Raw genomic sequence first — 21,229 nt, forward strand, 5'->3', positions numbered from 1 at the left:
TCTGATGCAAGGAGTACTTATGCCTTAAAGAAAGACTGAATGAACACACCTCTTTCAGAAAGCTTTGCTAAGAGAAATGCAACCAGTGTGACACCTTGCTCCATCTCCCCGTAGAGCATTCTGATCTAGGCATGAGACGCATCCAAGGAATCAGGGCTCCTCTGGCCCATGAACACTGTTACGAATGTGAGCTCAGACTTATGGTCCTAATTATATACAGGGAGAAAAGTGGACAGGAGAACACTCACTTGTGCTTTTTTCTTTTTTGATGGACAAGGTAAATTATCTCTGCCTATAAATTCACATTACAATCCAACATGTAGTTTTAAATCTGAAAGTAATGAAATAGATATTACAATTCCACTCATGGTTTTAAATATGAAAGTCACAATGCAGGAGAAACGGTATGAATGTGCACTACCTGTTTCGAGTAATCATTCTGTAAACGTTTCAAGGATTAACATACTTCGAAAGAGATGGTCTATTGAAATAGTTACTAACATGGACAAATGAAGCATACTAAATTAGTAAAATTCTTTGTTTTTTTCTGGGATATCACAGTTGGCCCAACACCCTATCCCCTCATTTTAGCCACGATGAGTAGCCAAAGGGGAAGAAAAATATTTTGGCCTTCTTGCTAATAGAAATGGAGAGCTGCAGTACTGCTGTTTGAGAGGGGGAAAGTTGGTGAAGCGGGTTGTGTGTGTGTATTTGTGGGTGCATAGAGGGAACTGCAAAAGGGTAAGGAGGTAGATAGAGTGCCTCTGTGTTGGGGTTAGGGGGCAGATACCAAACACCTCTACCCAATTCATATGCAGATACCATAAGTAGAGAGACCCTGAATATAAGGGGAGGCAATAACAAATTTGTTTTTATACTCTCTATTTGATGTACAATGATTAAATAGCTGGATCTGGGCCTTAGAAGAGAGTTCTATATGGAAGAATACATAATAGAAGTCATTCATGGCCACGGCAGACATTGCCTAGAGAGACTGTGTTGGGTAAGCATCAGACCAAGGATAGTCTTAGGGAACACAACATTTAAAAGGAGGGTAGATGAACAGAGGTCTATGCACAAAGGAAAGGTGGCAGAAAGCGATGTCATGGAAACCAGGGAAGGAGAAAGTAACAAGGAGAGTACATCTACAGAAGATCAGGACTGGAAGATTCTGCTGGATTTGGCAGGTACACGGGTTAGTGACTGTATGCAGAGCTAAAGCCAGAAAAAGGAGGGCATGAGAGATCATGATTTTAGACAAGAGGCTCACAAAGAGAATCACATGAAAACCAAGACAAGTATTAACATCATAAAAAACAAAAAGCAAAAAATACCCCCAATCATAGTATCCTGTAATACCTATTTTGAATATAATTTGCATAGGCATATAATATTAATAGAAAATATTCATGTAACCAAAATTTTTAATATAAATACATTGGGAAAATAAGAAAGGGAAGCAGTGGAAATGCTAATATAAAAGAATTAAGTCCTTATTTACTATAATAGGAAGTCAACTGATAATACCTAAAATTTGGTTAATAAAAAATAGGAGGGGGGAGAGGTGGAGCAGGAAATTGCTGTATTTTGTTATAAGCCTTATACTACGACTTAACTTGTAAAAACTATATGTTATGTGTTATTTTAATAACACAAAAATTTAAAAATAGAGAAAAAGAATAAATACAAAGATTGGCAAAGAGGAAACAAAAAACGACAGCACACATGAATATTCATTTATAAACTTTAAAATTATGTCTTTGGTGTGTGTGGGCGGAGGGGGGAGGGGCAAAGACTATAACGGACTGTGAGGACTTTGGGATGCTGGTGATGTTCGGACTCACACTCGGGGAAGGGCGTGGGGCGGCGGGGGGGGGCCCCGGGTGGTTTACACAAGTGCGTGCCCTTCGTGAAAATTCATGTTTACTTATGACCTGTGTACTTTTCTATATTTTCACTCTATTTTAATAAACGTTAATTAAAAAGGTATTTCCTGCAATTAAGAAAGCCCCATAAACTGAAGGAAAAAAATAAGAGTTATTAAAATATAGTAACAAATGGAGCTAATATGTAATCTTCAAAAGTGGGTTTAGAGTGATAAAATTTTTAAAAAAACTATTAATGTTATAATTTACTGGTTAATATCACCATTTCCTTCCCTCTAACTGGTGAGAAAAATCACACTCTTGTTATCCAGACTGACTACCAAAATAGTAACTTTTAACATATATTTAACCCTTCTTTAGTAAACACATATTTTTAACTTAAAAAAAGCAAAGGGTGTTGTAGTAGGATTTCTCTGATAAAATGAATCACCAAGGATTATGATTTTCTCCTGGGCAGTCTACAAAGTTTACCTGCATTATAGTCCTTTGCACCATCAAAGGTGAAAAAGATTTTTTTTTAACAAGTAAATGTTTTTATCTACTGTAAACTGGGTAAAAATATGATTACTGAACCCATCAGTAACTAGTTAAAACTATAAATTATTAAGTATGTAATAAGAGGCTGAAGGGTAGAGTACTAAAGTTTAAGAATTTAGAGGTAAACGATTCTTGGGGAAACAGGATCCAAGATATGGCCACTTGGATGGGTTGCTCCTATGAAATAAGATGAGAGCAAAGAAGTTTAAGTCCAAAGTATTGGATGTGCCATCTACCTAAAACCAAGTGTTCAAGAACAGTAGATCTAGAGTGGGGAGGAAGATATACATAGTCGGTTGCTGAAGTCCACCATGAATGTGCGGGAATGGCTAGGAAGTTGGTAAACAGCGGTAACGAGGACAGGTCTTCTGTCTGCAACATCACAGAACTGTTGTATCAAGGAGTCAATATACAGGTAAAGAGCTTCAAAAACTGTAAAGCAATATAAACCTATAAACTATCACAATCATCACTGACCCTCAACTTCCTTACTCTGTCAAAAGGGGACAGCAAAGCCCTCATCATCGCCCACTCATTATGTGCCTCTATACTTACTTGGATTAAAATGGAGCTAAAGAAGAACAAACTCTACCACCATGGTATCAGCCCTCAATACCTCCCACTACCCCTGCTCTGAGCACTCACCATGTGCTAAGCCCCATTCTAAGTATGCGACCAACATGATTTCATTTAGTTCTCACTGTAACCCTAGGAAGCAGGGACTTTATTTTCTCCACTTTACAAAGAAATTGAAGCATGAGAGGCAAAATGAACTTCTCAAGGGCACAACGCAAGTGAATGGTGGAGCTGGGTCTTGAACACAAGTGATACTGGCCTCCTGAGTTTTGATGAGGATGAAGAGAAGACGATGATGATAGCAGGTAATATTCGTACATATACACCTTCCTATGAGCCGGGGGCTCTATGAATACAATCTTCCTAACAACCCTAGGGGGAAGGTGCTCTTGTTATTTGCATTCTGCAGATGAAGAAACTGGAGCACAGAGAAGGTAAATAACTTGTCCAAGGTCACACACCTAGGGAAGGCAGAGGTGGATTTGAACCTGCAGCTCGCATCCTGGCTCTTGCTCTCAAGCATTTGCTGTATTAAATGATAAAGCACAGCTCCTTACTCCTCTGTTGTTCCTTCCTTTCTAATAATAAGTTCTTTTTATTGGAAAGATTTGCTCTTTTATGAAATATGTATGCCAATAACTTTGATCAGTTCATTATCATTTTTTTGCCAAATCTTGAATCAACCCAAACCAGACAGGTTTTTGTAGTTTTTTCTTTTTTAACTTAAAAATTTCCCCAAGACATTGGAGCTAATAAAAATAAAAAGAGAAAATAAAATTCGCAAACACAAGCACTACTGTCATTAATTTCTAATTTCTTTACTGTATGTAAATTTTTAAATATAATACTATGTAAACTGTTTTATCTTCCTTTTTCACTTAACATTATGTCATAGAATTTTTTGATGTTTTCATATATTCTTTAGATAGATCACTTTAATAGGTTCAAAGCCTCCCACTGGGTTGACAGAGCACAGTCTATTTAACAATTCCCCTGCAGTTAGACAGTTAGGCTGTTTCCATGTACTGCCATTGTCCTTATCATTATAAAGAACACTTCACTGCATATTTTTGTGCCTAAAGATATTTTTCATACTGAAGCTTCTTTAGGTTAGAATTCCAGGAACAGAACTATGGAATCAAGGGAATAAACATTTTAAGACTCTAGAGATAGCCTGGATAGTTTCAAAAAGGGCTAAATCAAATTAGATGTCCATCTGTAGTATATGAACATGTGTCATTTCACTGCATATTACCAGCACTGTGTGTGTATGTGTGTGTGTGTGTGTGTGTGTGTGTAGGTGTTTTAATCTTTGATGTTTTGTTCCACTAAAAATATACGCAGCTATTATTCTGAATTTCTCTTTTATTATTAGTGAATTTAAATCTCTTTCCAAATGTTTGTTCAGTAAGTATATTTCCTTTTTAAGATATTTAAATTTTTTCTTAATTTGTACGGAACTCATTATTTTCCAATGTGAAAACGGTTTTATTGTTCATCTTCATATGGAGATTACATAGCCTACAAGCTGATGCACTAACACGTTGCTAGCCTCTTTTTCTGAACCCCAATTCTGTACACTGCTTAAAAAAAAGAGAAAGTTGATGAATCTGAGAAAGTAACAGCAAACACATGGGAAACCCTGGAGAGACAGAGACTGGCTGGGTCCTGGTTTGGTGGAGAAGAGCAGCCCACGATGGAGATGTACAAGGGACCAAGGTTCACAGATGGGCTGAGAAAAGCTGTTTAGTTGTGCTTTTTTTTTCTTCCACACACTACTCTATACACCACTTGCCATCAACGTGGAGAGACTGAAACACAGCAGTGCCAGCCCAGTGCAAGCCAGGGACCAGGCAGGTACCGCCTGGGGGCAGAGGGCCTGGCCAGCCCCCCACCTGCTGGATGACTACTCAGGAAGATGGGACTGGAAGACAGCAGTGCCTGGCAGAGATAAGAAAGGTTTCCTGAGGAGCCAGGCCACTTGGCGGCGGTGGTGGTGGTGGTGGGAGGAGGCAGTGGCAAGGTGTTTCCAAAAGGTGAGCTCCCCTTGTGGCCCAAACTCACCGGGAGGGGCACAGTTGGTCCTGGGCTTGCTTTAGACCCTCTCACCAAGTACGCATTACCAGTCAAGAAGCCAATATCCCCGGGGGAGTAGGAGCCAAGAGGGACAAAAGTAAGACATCTGAAAAGTGCAACCATAATGAAAGAAACAAATTGAACAGCCTATGTGACAAAGAATTAAAGGGACATGTGGAGGAAAACTTGATTTCATAATACGTATCCTCAGGAAGATGAGCGGGAAAAACCAAGGGAATGGTGAGATCCCCTGGGTAGCAGTGTAAGTGGGGCAGAAAAATAGCGTGAGGACTGAGCCTGGAATTGCTCTCATAGGGAAGGAAAGGCGAGAATGATTCTGCAAAGGAGACGAGGAAGCTGCGTCTGGTAGCTTAAGAGTTGTGAAATTCTGGAAGCCTGCCGAAGAAAGCATTTGAAGAAGGAAGAGAGATCAACTGCGTTAGTGTAACAGATAGGCTGAGAAACCTGAGGGCTGACAGCTGTCCCCTGGATGTGGCAATACAGACCCTGACAACAGCACGCTCAGGAGGCTGGCGGAGATGAGCCCAGAGGGCGTGGGTTCCAAAGAGGACAGGAAGAGGGGAAGTGGAGACTGTGCAGCAAGATGCTTCTCCCAAAGAGTCAGCCCTGAAGAGCAGCAGAGGAATGGGGTGGGGACTGGGCTGGGGGCGGGGGGAGTGCACATAAATTATTTTGTGCACAGTTTGTAAAGCTTGAGAACTTTCAAAAGACAAGAGCAATGATAAATGCATTTGTAATATAACACAGCTATACAGGTAAACTTTAACCCATGGTGATTACAAGGGAAGGTCCACTTGCCTTTTTATTGGAAAACTAGTCCTAATACTCTACTCCAAAGATATTCTTTATTTCGTCTGTGGTTTTTTTCTTGGGGTTCTGGACACCCTTGGGGATCTAACTGAGAGTTTTGAACCCTCTACCCAGAATAGGTGCATAGCCACATACACAAATTTTTTTCATGATATTTCAGGTAATCTCACAATCTTCTGAAGCCTAAAAATAGATCCTTCTTAGAAATTCTAATTTGTCCACCATGGCATGGGATTCCGGTCTTCTCTCTCAATACTGCATACAACTAAGTAAGTGTATCTCTTTGAAAAGCTTTATTAGTTTTCTATCAACTCCTTCCCTATTCTTATTATCCCTTCTGTCCCTTCCAGATGTTCAAATCTCTGGTATTGTTTTAGGCAAGACCTTCATGTGATCAGCTGAGGTCTCTCTGGCCTTCTCTCGGGGGCACCTCTGTGCACGTCACCTCTCCTCCTACCAAAGCTACCAATGAGGTGTGTGTTGGACACACTCCCTTACCTTTACCAGCCTCACTATTCTCAAAGCCACCGCTTTCTCCCTAAAACGGAGCATGAAAGTTGTGGTGGGATGAATAGTGTCCCCCCCGACAATTCATGTTGAAACAGAACCTCAGAATGTGATCTCGTTTGGAAATAGGGTCTTTGTAGAAATAGTTAGGCTGAAGTCATATTAGATTAGTGTGGGCCCTGAATCCAATGACTAATATTCTTCTAAGAAAAGGAGCCGACAAACAGAGACATGAGGGAAGGAGGTGAAGTAGGTGAAGAGGGAGGCACAGGTTAGAATTATGCAGCCACAAGCCAAGGAATGCCTGGAACCAGAAGCTGAAAGAGGCAAGGAAAGATTCTTCACTGAGCCTTTAGAGGGAGCATGGCCCCGCCAACACCTTGATTTCAGACTTCTAGCCTCCATTACTGAAGAGAATCAATTTCTGTTGTTTGAAGACACCAAGCATGTAGTAATTTGGTAGAATAGCCCCAGGTAACGAATCCAGCAGTCTTATGTAGAAAGACTAAGGCAACGTGGAGAACAGTACGACGAATGCTTCCCAGGGCACTTAACTGGCTTCTACTAACCCTCTTCCAGTTTCAGTTCAGGAAGCACTAAGTGAGGCTGTCATGTCTCAGCCTGTCCCTCCTCAGGACAGTGGCGTCCAGCCCTCTGGTCAGAAGTCATCCTTTCCTCATGTGTAGAAGTTTTCAATTCAAATCTCTCCATCTTTTCTTTAGCAGAGTGTGGCTTTTGTGTCATGATTAAAAATGTTTTCTCCACCCCCAAGCTTACAAAAATATTTACCATACTTTCTTTTAAGTGCTTTTATGGTTTTACTTTTTCAATAATAGTGACGATATGATCACGATGCTGACGGCAGCTATACTCACAGCACTCACATGTGCCAGGCACTATTCTCTGCCCTTTACATATATTAACTTACTTACTCTTCACAACAATCTTGTGAGGTACTAACACCAGCCCTGTTTTACGAAACTGAAGAACAAAAGTGGTCAGTAATTTGCTCAGGTCATATAGCTAGTGATTGGCAGAGGTAGTAAGCAAAGGCTGTCTAACCCCAGAATCTATGCTCTTACCTACAACATGATCCTGCTTCTCAAGCCATTTCAATTTAAATATTTATCCAGGGACTTCCCTGGCGGTCCAGTGGTTAAGACTCTGTGCTTCCACTGCAGGGGGCACAGGTTCAATCCCTGGTCGGGGAACTAAAGATCCCACACGCCAGGTGGCACGGCCAAATAAATGAATAAATAAATATCTTATCCATTTGAATTTATTTTGGTTTAAGGAGTGAAGCAGAGCCTTCATTTTGGGTCCCAAATACTTGGCCAACTATTTCAACACATATTGAATATTTTATTTTATCCCACAGATTTAAAATGCCATCCTTAACATGAACTAAATTCTCATACTTGAGTCTGTTTCTGAATCCTCTCTCCTGTCCCATTTCATTCCTGTAGCAGATGTTAACTCTTAATATAATAAGGATATTATTAGCTTTTTATCTTTTCTATTTGTTACAAATATTTCATCACATATTTTTTCCATGAAGTCATAAAAATTCCTTCACGTTTTTTTTTCTTGCTTCAAAGTTCAGGAAATATGGTAAATACCCACTTGTACTGCTAATTTTTCTAGGAGATGAAAAAATATTTAGCATATATTTAGCCCATTTGGAATTCATTTTGTGTATCATAAAATAATCTAAGTATATTTTTTGAGCCTGGATGTTTAGAGGGATTTCATTTTAATCAGTATAAACAGCCCTGCAGCCCCTCACTTCCTAACTAAACCAATGCCACACCACCAACTTCATGTAATGACGTCTAAATCTCTAACCCACATCTCTAATCACTTCAGTGATAGAGCACTTTTGTTTCATTCTCTTTCCTCAGCCTATTTCTCACTTCCATCATGGTCCATGGACTGCATCAAGCAGAGTGTGACTGTGGGGGACCACCACTAGCCCCTGAAGAGAGCTGACGTTTTCTCACATGGAGGAGCAGCGATTCTAATCTCCACAAAGAGAAAAGTATAACTATCCTCTTCCCCAACACTAACCTTGAGGTCCTTGGCCAAGTCTCCCCAAAATCTTGGCTGAAAGCACAAGGCGTTGGCCCTTTGAATCCTGGAGGTCTTCAAAGCAGGAAGGAATAGGATTGCCTCAGGTCCAGGTACAAACACTTCCAGGAGGGCTGGAGGCCAGGAATGAGGCCATTTCCCGCCTCCCTGGCTTGGCCAAGTCCCCCCTCCACTTGGAGCTCTCTAAAGAACCTGCTCTGTTTCCTGGTCTGATAACCCTCACCCTTGGCTTCCCCACACTTCAGTTATCAGAGAGACGTAGGCAGTTTAACATTGTCTTTTTCACTCCTTCACCAAAAAAAGAAAAAATTTCTTCACGTGTGGAAAAGGCATGCACAGGTTTTAGGTTAAATAGGTCAGACTTCAAGTCCTGGCTTGACTGCTCGTTAGCTGTGAAAGATCAACTTTATTAGTTCATCTTGCTGAGCCTCAGATACTTCAGCAGTAAAATGGAGATAGTATCTACTTCACAGAGACAGAATTTGTATATAATATATCCATTCCCTCTGCTCTTCTCTCTCAGGTAAGCCCAGCCACCACTTGCTCCAGGACTTCAATCTGGTTGGCAACCTGCCCCACTGCCCATCAACACCACCTCCCTCCTTCCCCAAATAGAAATCCACACAAAGAACAACATAGGAAAGAATACATATTGTATGACATTCAAGAGAAAGCAAAACTGAACTGTGGTGACAGAAATCAGATAGTAGTTGCCTGGGTGAGGGGAAAGGGTGGTGGTTCAGTTGACTGCACAGGGGTATAATAGAACTTTCTCTGGTGATGAAAATGTTCCATATATTTTTTGGGAAGTAGTTACATAAGAATACTTAATGGTCAAAACACATCAAACTTACACTTAAGATCTGTGCATTTTATTATATGTAAATTATACCCCAATTTGAAGGAAAAAAAACTTTGTTAGATATAGTTCAAATGCACATTAATATGATGGGGAAATGTGCTTTTTAATATAAATCTTCCCATAGACTTCAAGGTTTGGTTCACACAAAAAACAGACATGCCTAAATGTGATTCCTATCTCTGGTTCCTACTAGATATATGACTGGTCAAGTTATATAACCTCTCTGGGTCTCATATTCATACATTGTAAAATGAGGACTATTTAGTACCCACCTCAAATACTGTATGCCCTATAAAAGATAATCCATGTTAAGTGCCAAGAACATAGTAAGCACTGGATATATGTTAATCCCCTTTCCTTCCTCGTCCATTTATAAACAGCAAATGGGGTGCAATAATGCAATACTTAAATTTTTCCCAAAATGACTGAAAGTTATCTAAGAAGAAGGAAGAAGAGGAGGAAGGGGAGGAGGAGGGGGGATGGGGGAAGAGCAGAAAAAGATAAAAAGAAAAGGAAAAAGAAAAAAAATGAACACATCAACATTAGAAATTATCCCAAGGAAAGAAGCATGAATGTACACAAGGATTTGTCTACAAGGATATTCATGGCACTATTAACAATAGTAAAAAACTGGAAAATCAAACAGGGACTAATTACACAGAAACATGAAAATTAGTTTTATGATAGATTAATAAAAGTGTGTACAATCCAGACATGAATATAAATATCTATTGTAGAACAGTGTTCTTGAGTTATACTAATCTATGCATTAGTCAAAATTAGGACATAGAGACAAAAGGCAGTAAATGATAAAGGCAGTATATCCACCCATTCTCCTATTACAAATAGTGAGAAAAACAATTTATAGTTAATTTATCATGTGTCTGTATTAAAATGAATATGAATTTACATACACACAATAAAAAAATTAAAATGGCAGTAATCACATCTATAAAGAAGTAGAAAAAGAATAGATAAAAAGAGAATTTTAAAGCAAACTGAAATAGAATGAGGTCAGGTAGTGTGAAACATAAGAATATCAGAGTTTTTTTGAAAGACACCTGTTACCAAACTTGCAGAGTCAAATTCAGTAAAATTATTTTAGCCAAGATAAAAATATTCCAGACAATCTATCAACTGTCTCAGTTCACACTGACTAGCAGTGAGAAAACATGATGGCAGACACAAATATGCCACGAAGCTAAATATGACTGAGACCACACCAGCCATCAAGACCTTCCTTCAGTGATGAGTTAACCACTCTGGAGTGATTCTACCCACACCTGCCAGAGAGCAAACACCTCCATCAGTATTCTGTGACACTTCTGGAGAAAGCTATTAACAGGGCCTAGTATAAACTGACAAATTATCTCACTGTGGCTATTTCTCCATCTGAATACCCGAAAGTTCTCTATCATAAGGTGCTAAAGATGATCATTTGACCCGAGCAAGTCACTGGTTATCTAGTTCTTACGTTCTGAGTAATATTTCCCCAAATCCAAATATAAAAATTAAGCTAACAGCCATACCATCTGACATCTTTATAGCACCTTATGTTTTTCTAGGTGCTCTGTTTATAAGCAGTATTTTGTCTAACAGGAATGATTCTTGGTGTTCCTGTGTGTGGCAGGGATGCTGAGGGAAGAAGTCTTAAGAATACAGATGCCACCCTTGATTGTTTCTAAAAATACTGAACTTTTATAAAAACTAATTTCAAACTCATCAAAATATTAGTGCTCAGATGAAATACTATTGTATGAAAGGAGGTTTGGTTCATATTCTGAATTTGAGGAACAAAAGAATTACAGGAAAAAAGAAATCAACATATTAGCTGGCCATGAATTTAAACTAAATCCTAATAATTTTCTCTAGGTAGGAAACGACTCAATTTTCACTTAATTTAAAAATGATATAAGTTAAATACTCTGCTAAAACAGGTAGAGGATTAGAAAATTTTCAATGGGAATTAGAACACAGTTTTGCTATGGGTGAAAATTCTTATGATTAGATTTGCCGGAAGGAGTTTAAAACTGTGAATATGATCACTAAAATATGTTTGGAAACTCTATTTAAGATAAAAATTAAATGAAAGCATCTTAATTTATGCTGGGAGAAGTTTTGGGGTTTTTCTTAAAACTTTTTTTCCTTTTCTCAAAATACATCTCTATGCATTCAGAACAAGCTTTGTGAAAGGAAAAAAAAAAGAATTTATTTCAAGTGTAAAATGGAATATACTACCAATGCAAATTATTTACATTCTCCCTGAGATTTTAGAACAGGCTTCACAAGGCTTTCTTAGTAAAGAAAGGTCTTTTAAAAAATTACAGTTGAGATAAACAAGAGACAAGCACTTGGCAATCTCTGCACCATCCTCAGTGGTTCAGCAACACACCGAGATCTGTTCAGAGCCTCATCAGTGCCCTTTGCCAAGGCACTAAGTGCGGAAGAGAAAGAGCCATCACAATGGTGAACAGGACAAGTACTAGATGGCCAGAGGACTGTGCAAACAGATTGGCTAGGGTTCCTATCCTCTCTAGGATGTAAAACTCTGCTATGCTTCCATGCACGTTTTAAGTGATCTTCACTCTATAAAATTCAAGTCCCTTCTTTCTATAATGGATGGTTAATGTACAACAGTTAAAAAGGGGGGAAAAAAAAAAACAAGGAAAAGAAAAGTAATTGAAGGGGTCAACAATGCTCCTGTAAGTAGGCATATGGTTCTACTTGAAGCCACAGATCTTTAAGTGAACTGCCCAGAACCTGAGCTTTAAAGCAATTTAGTGAATTATATAGCTGGATTTGCAAGAACATGCAAACAGGTTGAGGGCTGGGGCTACGAAACCAGAAACCAGACAAGGTAAATTTTGGAACAGCTGGAGTACATCTATAATAAGCCATAAGAGTAGTGAGGTATTATCATATATTACATGTTATTTGTTTTTTCATAATTCCAAATTCATCACTTTAAATAATATATATGTTGATTATTGCAAATAAAGTATTAAATTTTCAAGCCCCTGGACTTTGTAACCTATAAGCTCCTATACACCCTATCTTTAAACATTCTCTTCACCCACAATAAAACCCACAAGGTCTTATATATTTAATACTATTGGATGTCAAACATAGAGGCTTCAAGTCTCCCATAGTTTCTGAAAGGATATAGTATTTTTTGTACTGTTAAGAATCAACCAGTCCTGACTTCATCCCAGATGAAGACCATCTCATTAAACAGTGCAAAGAAAATGTTAGTCTTCATTTCTATATTGTTCAAACAATCTGAAAGTATGCAGTAAATGACTGTTCAACGAGTGGATAAATGAGTATGGGAGTTAATCCAGCTATTGCACTGAGATAACCAAAGTTATAAATAACACAAGCATCACTCTATTAAGTTTCTGCAAGCTGACTATACATATGTAAACCACATATCAGATTTTCATAACTGAGTCACAGTAATATTCAGTCTATGATTACACAAACATATTTGACATTGGAATGCCAGAATTAATATGTAACTAAGAATATTCAACTATACAAAAAAACCCTCTTTTATATATTACTTGTGTTTAACAAAATTTTCCTATGTAGAGTCAAGGAAACAATTTACATTATGTAATGAAGTATTAATACCAAACACAAGCTGAAATAACAAAATATGAATATCCTACCTGAGTATCTTTGTATTTGTCTCTTAAGTCCAAGAGCCGATGATAAGCATTAATGGCTTCTGAAAATTCCCCAATGTCAGTGCTAGTGAGAATATAGTTTTCCCAGATCTGCCAATGTTCATAGTTGCACTTGAGGGCTTCTTGTAAAGTTCTAAAAGCTTTCACTCTATTGAAGGTCAAGTTAAAAAAACAAAAACAAAAACAAAACAATAATGAATAACCATAGCTAAATAAACTATAGCTAAATGTATAAAATACTAATGTGGACTTTCTGTCAGTCCTTAATCATTCATGTTAATAAACAGTATTAGAGGTTCAAACAACCCGAAACCACCTCAAATTTCCCTAACAGGAAATGGCAAACAAAAACAAGTAGAAATGAAACAAGAATAGGGAGACATATATAAAAACCAAGTAGAAATTTTGAAATTGCAAGAGACATTAAAACAAACAAACCAGGCTTCCCTAGTGGTGCAGTGGTTGAGAGTCTGCCTGCTGATGCAGAGGACACAGGTTCGTGCCCCAGTCCGGGAAGATCCCACATGCCGCGGAGCGGCTAGGCCCGCGAGCCACGGCCACTGAGCCTGCGCGTCCGGAGCCTGTGCTCCACAATGGGAGAGGCCACAACAGTGAGAGGCCCGTGTACCCCGCAACAAAACAAAACAAAACAAAACAAAAACAAACAAACAAACCAAAAAACCTCAACATGTGACAAAAACTAGATTACACACAGTCAAAAAGAGTACTGATGAATTGAAAGATAACAGTGAGGAATTCAGATTAAAAAATAAAAGAGTAATAAAGAGACAGAGGAAAGAATGAGAGGTAAGATTTAAGCATATATTCGATAGACATTCCAGAGTAAATAAATGCAGAAAATGGCAAGACACTACATTTGACAAGATAATAGCTGAGCATTTTCTAGAACTGAACAAAGATCTAAATTCTATGATCAAAAGTATATTTTGTGTACTGAGCATTATATTGGGTTGGCCAATAAATAAAGGTAAAACAACACCTAGACACTTTGTGTGAAACTGCAGAACATGAAGATAATCCTAAAACCTATAAAAGAATGACAGTTAGAGGACAGCAGATATTTCATTAGCAGCAGAAGATGGTAGAAGGCAATAAAATACTTTAAAGTGCAAAGTAAAAATAACTGTCAGCCTAAAATTTTATAATCAACTAAACTTACCACTCAAGAATAAATGCAAAATAAAAAATTTTACATGTACAAAGACTAAGGAAGTTTACCACCTACTGACCCTAACTTAAAAGAACTATTAAAGCATCTCCTCTTGCAAAAATAAAAGGGACTTCAAAGAGAAGAAAAGGGATACAAGAAATGATCAATGGTGAGAAGAGAAAATGAAGTATGTCAGTAAATGTAAATAATTATTGAGACCAAAAACAATTATGAGTTGTGTTTAAAAAAAAAGTAAAACTACAAGTATATAGACCATATTCTCTGCAATTAAATAAGAAATCAACAGTAAAGAGACAGTTAAAAAAATGTATGCCTGCAAACTTAAAAATGCACTCCTAAAAAAAAGGAACCTACAGTGGGGGGAGGGTGTGGAGAGATTTATATTAGAAAGTACAAAATATTTAAAATTTAATGAAAGCATTATATACCACCATCTGCAAGATATATGTAAAGCAGTATTTAGAGAGAAATTTATATTTTTATATGTATTGATTATAATTATGAAAGATGGGAAATAAATGAGCTAAAACATCCAACTTAATTTTGTAAAAGAACACCAAATAATTCTAAGAAAGAAGAAAAGAAATTCTAAGAAAGAAGAAAATATGAAATAAAATATAAAGAATATAAATGATCAACAAAACCAAAAGCTGGCTTTTTGAAAAAGACTAATGAAACAGACAAATGTCTAACTAAATTCCATTTAGAATTTAGAAAAATGGTATATATAAATTAGTAATTTTTAAAAAACTCATAAGAGAACATTATGAACAAATTGTGCAAAATGAGCTAAAAAACAGAAAGCCAAATAAAAATTAAAACCAGGCTAGGTGGTTTTACAGATAAGCTTTATCAAACCATCACAGAATCCTTGCCTTATCCCAGCTACTTCAAAAAATAGAAAAACACTATTAAAAACTTGATATTGACAAGGAAATCAACAGAACTTCATGTCACCTATTCTAAAAGTTAAACATCTCAGCTCTCAAAAAGATTCTTAATACTTTACTGGCTCCCTTATAGATCATAAATGCTTTACTGGACAACTATAGTAACCTCTTTCAAAGGTATGCTATCAAATCTCCCTCTCCAAGAGCCACTTTGAATTTGCTAACTTAAGACTACAAGGTCCACCTCCCTTTCCCTGCTGAGCCTCACAGGGTTTCATCAAGACCCCTCCTCTTTGCTGACTTCAAGGCAAATTTTAGAGAGGATGGTGGGGGGTCTTCTGGCTGACTCAGGCCCTTGTTCTGAGAGTCACCCCCTAGAGCACTTAAAAAGAAGTGTAAATTATTTTTAGTAACCTTCCCTGCTAGTCACTGAACACACAAATCATTTACTCATTCTCTAATATACCTATAGTACTAATCAAAATTTCTTTACAATTAAGTCCTTTTAGTCTTTTCATAACCACAATTCACCACAGTTTAGTTTCTTATACCCTATATTAAACAATTTACCGTAAGTTGTCATGGCACTGATTCATTTATCCCTTGACCCACCCTCCTTTACAGTTAAAAATGTAAGTGCCCTTGCTCTAATACTTCTTCAAATTCAGCCATAAATTGTTTCTATGTGATTCTTTTTTCTTTCTCTACTCTACTCCCTATGCCCACCTCATATGTGATAGCAACTGCCTTCAAAGGCAGTGGACTGAGATTCTGCAGGTCTCCCATCTACATAGGGGGTGGGGGTGAAGTTGTCCTACTGGAAAAGAACTCAACAAGCAGCAGTCCACACCAGGAGGATTATCCTTTTTGTATGTCCTCCTATCCTCCAATCACAATTTTTTGGCTTCAAAATTTTTGCAATGAAATCCTTTTTTTGGAAGTATGACTTCCTTCTAAGGAGCTTCAATTCCGGATTCATTTATCAAACCCACAATGGTAGTGATACTGCACTATGACAGTTATATAGGAAGATGGAAAAATTTCCCACGGGACTGGTAGGGACATGATGCCTAGGGGAATCAGATGAAACGGGGGAAAGAGCACTTTAGTGAAGAACCTGGTGACAGCAGAGGGAGAGATGAGATAGTTTAAAGGGTCACTTTAAGGCAGGGGTAGGATTCTTTTGAGAGGAGCATTAATAATTTGCCCCTGAAGTAACAATCTCCTGAGTCAAAACTGAGCTCTCTCTGGAGCAGCAGCAGCAAAGTAAGCAAAGAGTAAAGAGGCAAGAATAAAGGAGTGATTTACCTCTGACCTTACAACCCCACTGTGACACAAAAACCTATTCATGGAGCTGCAGGAAGACAAAAAAGTGTCAAAAAGAAGCTGAGGAACAATGTGCAAGAACCACTAAGAGAGAAAGCAATTAGAATTCTTAGGATTAATGGGCTGGAGGACAACACAGAGTATCAAGAGCCTCACTACATACAAAATTATCAGTATTTCTAAAAAAACCCACTGAGATCATTCTACAACTATGACAGGGACTTCCCCTGCCCCTGCTTTAACTAAACCAAAAGGGTCTCTGGTGAGTTTTAACACAATCAGTTGCAATCAAGAACATAATATTACTTTCCAAAGGGAGCAGCAGAACAAACAGTACTTTATTTACGTAGATTGTCATCCAAGAGCAGCGGAAGCATTTCATGATCTCGACGTAATGTGGATTTAATGGTATCTTCAGAAATACTTGTGAATCCACAAAGAAAAATTAAATTTGAAAATAAGGCGAAATAAAAATGGAAATATATCTACCCTTTAATTCATTTATTTAAAACTGGGGCAACAGCCATCCTTGCCTCTTCCCTTTCGTTTGCTTTCTATAGCCAGTCAGTAAGCCCAGTTGGTTGTTCTCTTTATAAACTGGCATCTGCCCCTTCTTTTTCCAGTCTAGTTATCACCTGCCTGGACTGTTACCACAGCTGTCTCCTAACTGGTTTCCCTGTCCCCAGTTCCCACTCTATTCTGTCTCACACACTGTCACCAGATAAATCTTCCTAAAAAACTCCTTTCTTCATGAAATCACCCCACTGAAATCTCTGGCTTCCTACTGCCAACAGGATAGTCTCAACTAGTCAGTCAGATAATCAGAACACGCTGCCATTTGACCCCAAGTGACCTTTCCAACCTCATCTCCCACTATAGATCTCACTAGTCTCGAGCTGGACTATTTTACTTCCTATATCCTAAAGTGTGGCATTCATGCCTGTCACTCTGCATTTGGTCACATGGATTCAGAACGCTAGGTACACAAATTAATGACCATTTATTTCCAAATCCTGAAAGGCTTCCCTCTCTCCCCTCTACCAATTCTTCAAATTTTAGCTTGAATCCAACATTCTCTCAGAAGCATTTCTGAACCAGCATCACACACCTTCTCTCCTCTGAGATCCTCACAGGACTACATGAGTGGCAGAGAATATAACTGTTCTACAAATATCACCTACCATTATTATAGCCCTCTTTGTACTTCTCACTTGAGATTTACCACATACAACTTATATTATTAATCAATTTTTAAAATAATATGGCATAATATTTTATTTTTTAAACCCACCTCCCTGAAGACATTGGTTCATACTTATATGTCTCAATAATGTCCAGTACACAGCAAGCAATCATTAAGAATCTATCAGTTGAGCTGACTGACTAAAGGCATGCTTGCTTTTACCATGCAATGAAATTTAGGATACAAAACTTCAGTATCAAATAAAGAGGTCAAAAAATATTTCTTAAAAAAAATATATATATATATTTCTTATTTTATTACATACTAAATGTTTTCAAGAAATAAACTACACCTGGAATGCAAATGGCGATATTAAGTCATTCTAACTCAAAGATATGGGTAGGCAAGGGGAAAAAGACAAAGAGTAAGGCACAATGTTTCAGTGTTCAGTTGAAGAAAATCTCATTCATTTATTTTGGAAGCAAAGTTCTTCATCTACTTTGATGCACTTACTTTTGTTTTAATCGGATATAAGAAGTTGATAAATTGTTCCAAGCTTCAGCGTTCTGAAATGATAGACAACAGTTACAGACTATTCTCATTTAGGTATAATTGCTGCAACCAAAAAATATAACATATTTTCCTAGCTCAAGATGTACTCTTTACAATGTTAATTTTCAATAAGGTATGTTTAAAAATGTATAAGAAAATTAAATAAATTAAACTTAACACTTATAATTTAGAACAAAAATAGTCAACAAGGGCTTACCTGGTAGCACAGTGGTTAGGAATCTGCCTACCAATGCAGGGGACATGGGTTCAAGCCCTGGTCCGGGAAGATCCCACATGCTGCAGAGCAACTAAGCCCATGTGCCACAAACTGAGCTTGTGCTCTAGAGCCCGCGAGCCACAACTACTGAGCCCACGTGCCACAGCTACTGAAGCCCAAGCATCTAGAGCCTGTGCTCCACAATAAGAGAAGCCACCACAATGAGAAGTGCGTGCACCACAATGAAGAGTAACCCCTGCTCGCCACAACTAGAGAAAGCCCACGTGCAGCAACGAAGACCCAACGCAGCCATAAATAAATAAATAAATAATTTTTTAGGTCAACAAAATGATATAACTATTATAGCACTAATTTGGAAGTTTGCTAAGATTTTATTTCCAAATTTATATTTACAAAACAGTTGGACAATTTACAACATAATTTACACAATATATAGATTAACTACAAATCTAAAGTAATGCAAAATATTGTTTTTCCTATCATAAAAGGCTTTGCTATTTTACCATCATCCTTCATCAGATGGAAGAGTAAAGGAATATGTGTTCTCCAGTGTTAAGCCTAAGTATTTCATCAATCAAACATACTTCTCTACCTATTCCTCTATGCAATGACAAAAATAAATTAAAGCCTCTATATAAATGTTGATTCTAACAAGAATGATATAAATTATGCTTGTTCCTCTTTGTTCCACGTTTTATAAAACATAAAGTATATAGTTCTCAAGTTCCATACCTATGATATAAAAATTAATTGGCAATGGACCTCTCCTTACAGACAGAGCACTGTTAGTACCAGACTAGCCTTATCACCATAAAAAGTTACAAACTGGACGAAATTTAGGAAACAACTGTTTTTGAGAAGTTGGACAAAGGGTTACACAGGACTATGATCCCTGAGAGAAGGACAGTTGAGTTGTCTCAACAATCAACCTACACTTCTATCTAGAGGCACTTTGAGGGCTGCAGCACAGAAAGGTAGGAACCAAACAAAGCACAGCAAGTCTTACTAAGAGCGGGAAAAGAGTTCAGAGTTCAGGGCTGAAAAGGTGGCTGAATTTGCAAGACAAAATAACAGGGAAGAGAGATCTGTGCAGACAATAAGCTCCAGAAATCTCAATAAGCATCTCCTTGAGTCCTTGGCTGAATACTAAGCTATACGTGTGCAGGGCAAAACTTCTTAAGGCCAGGCAGGGAACAACTACCAGACAGCTGCGAGCTGAATGGAGATTCTAGAGGTCACACGGTTCTGGGAGTTATTCAAGTTCCAACCAACCAGAGAGGAGAATTCTTACTGATCACCTGTGGGATTAAGTTCAGCCCCCAAAAGGTTATACCTCAAGAGAAGGTTGACAGCAACTCTGGAATACGGACAACTCCAGACCCACCTTAAGCTTAAAATCAAGCTGATTCACAGGTAAATTAACCAAATGCCAAAATAAAACTCTACCTTCCTCAAGGGGAAGACAACAAAACCCAGAAACTCAACAACATAGCATCCACAAGTGTAGGATATAATTTTTAAAAATTGGTAGACAGGCAAACAAGCAGGAAAATTCATCCATAACCAAATAAAAAATCAGTAAATAGAAACAGACACAGAAATTAAAGAGATGTTGGAATAAGCATACAAAAATTTCAAAGCAGTTGTTATAAATATAAAAAAAGATTTGAAGAGAACACGATAAGGTAACAACTGGGGAATCTCAGTAGAAACATGAAAACTATAGAAGAACCAAATAAAAATTCTTGAACTAAAAAAAAAAAATACATTGTCTGAAATGATGTTTAGTTTTTTTTTTAATTGAGATGTAACTGATATATAGCATTGTATTACTTTTAGGTGTACTACATAATGATTTGATATATGTGTATATATCGGTGGGATATATTGATTACCACAATAAGTTTAGTGAATATCCACCACCACACATAGTATAACAAGTTTAATGAATATGTTTAACAGCAGATTTGACATAAACATAAGAGCTAAACCAATGAAACTCTTAGAAGAAAAGATAAGGTAATCTTCATGATCTTAGATTTGGCAACAGATTCTTAAATATGACACCAAAAGCACAAGCAACAACAGAAAAAACAGACAGGCTGGACCTCATCAAAATTAAAAACTTTTGTACCTCAAAAGACACTATCAAGAAAGTGAAAAACAACTTGCAGAATAGGAGAAAATATTTGCAAATCATATATTTGATATCAGATTTGTATCTAGGATATATAAAGAATTCTTACAACTCAACAGTAAAAAGACCAATAACCCAAATAGGTAAAGGATATCAATAAACATTTCTCCAAAGATGATACACAAATGGCCAAAAAGCACATAAAAAGATGCTCAACATCATCAGCCATCAAGGAAATGCAAATCGAAACCACAACAAGATACCACCTACTAGGATGACTGTAATCAAAAAGACAGACAATAATCAAAGACAAGTGTTGCCAAAGATGTTGAGAAATTAGAGCCCTCACACATTGCTGGTGGGGATGTAAAATGGTGCTTTAGAAAACAGTCTGGCAGTTTCTCAAATTTTTGAATAGAGAATGGATGAATTGTGAAAACATTAATCTAAGTGAAGAAAGGCAGTCAAAAAGACCACGCATTGTATGATTCCACTGATATGAAATATTCAGAATAGACAAATCTACAGAGACAGAATGTCCATTAGTGGTTGCCTAGGGGTGGGGATGGGGGGTAGACGTGGAAGGTGTTTGGGAGAAATGAGGAGTGACTGCTAACAGGTACAGGGCATTTCTTTTTATGGTAATAAAAATGTTCTAA

General features: G+C 37.6%; 1 protein-coding gene across 6 annotated transcripts in view; it reads right to left on the reverse strand.

The window, feature by feature from the left end:
- TTC27 (tetratricopeptide repeat domain 27) overlaps positions 1–21,229 on the reverse strand; it is a 178,957-nt gene that overhangs the window by 11,952 nt on the left and 145,776 nt on the right. For 5 of the 6 annotated variants that reach the window (XM_004268202.3, XM_033425260.2, XM_033425257.2 and 2 more), the window contains 2 exons: positions 18,157–18,209; positions 13,035–13,200 (listed from right to left, as the gene is read on the reverse strand). In XM_004268202.3, the coding sequence (XP_004268250.2) occupies positions 13,035–13,200; positions 18,157–18,209 (219 nt within the window). Of the gene's footprint in view, positions 1–1,639; positions 9,800–13,034; positions 13,201–18,156; positions 18,210–21,229 lie in introns of those variants that run through there. The other variant, XM_033425261.2, reaches the window with a different exon arrangement.

The sequence above is a fragment of the Orcinus orca genome, chromosome 13 (genome assembly GCF_937001465.1).
Source record: "Orcinus orca chromosome 13, mOrcOrc1.1, whole genome shotgun sequence".
NCBI classification, from domain to species: domain Eukaryota; kingdom Metazoa; phylum Chordata; class Mammalia; order Artiodactyla; family Delphinidae; genus Orcinus; species Orcinus orca.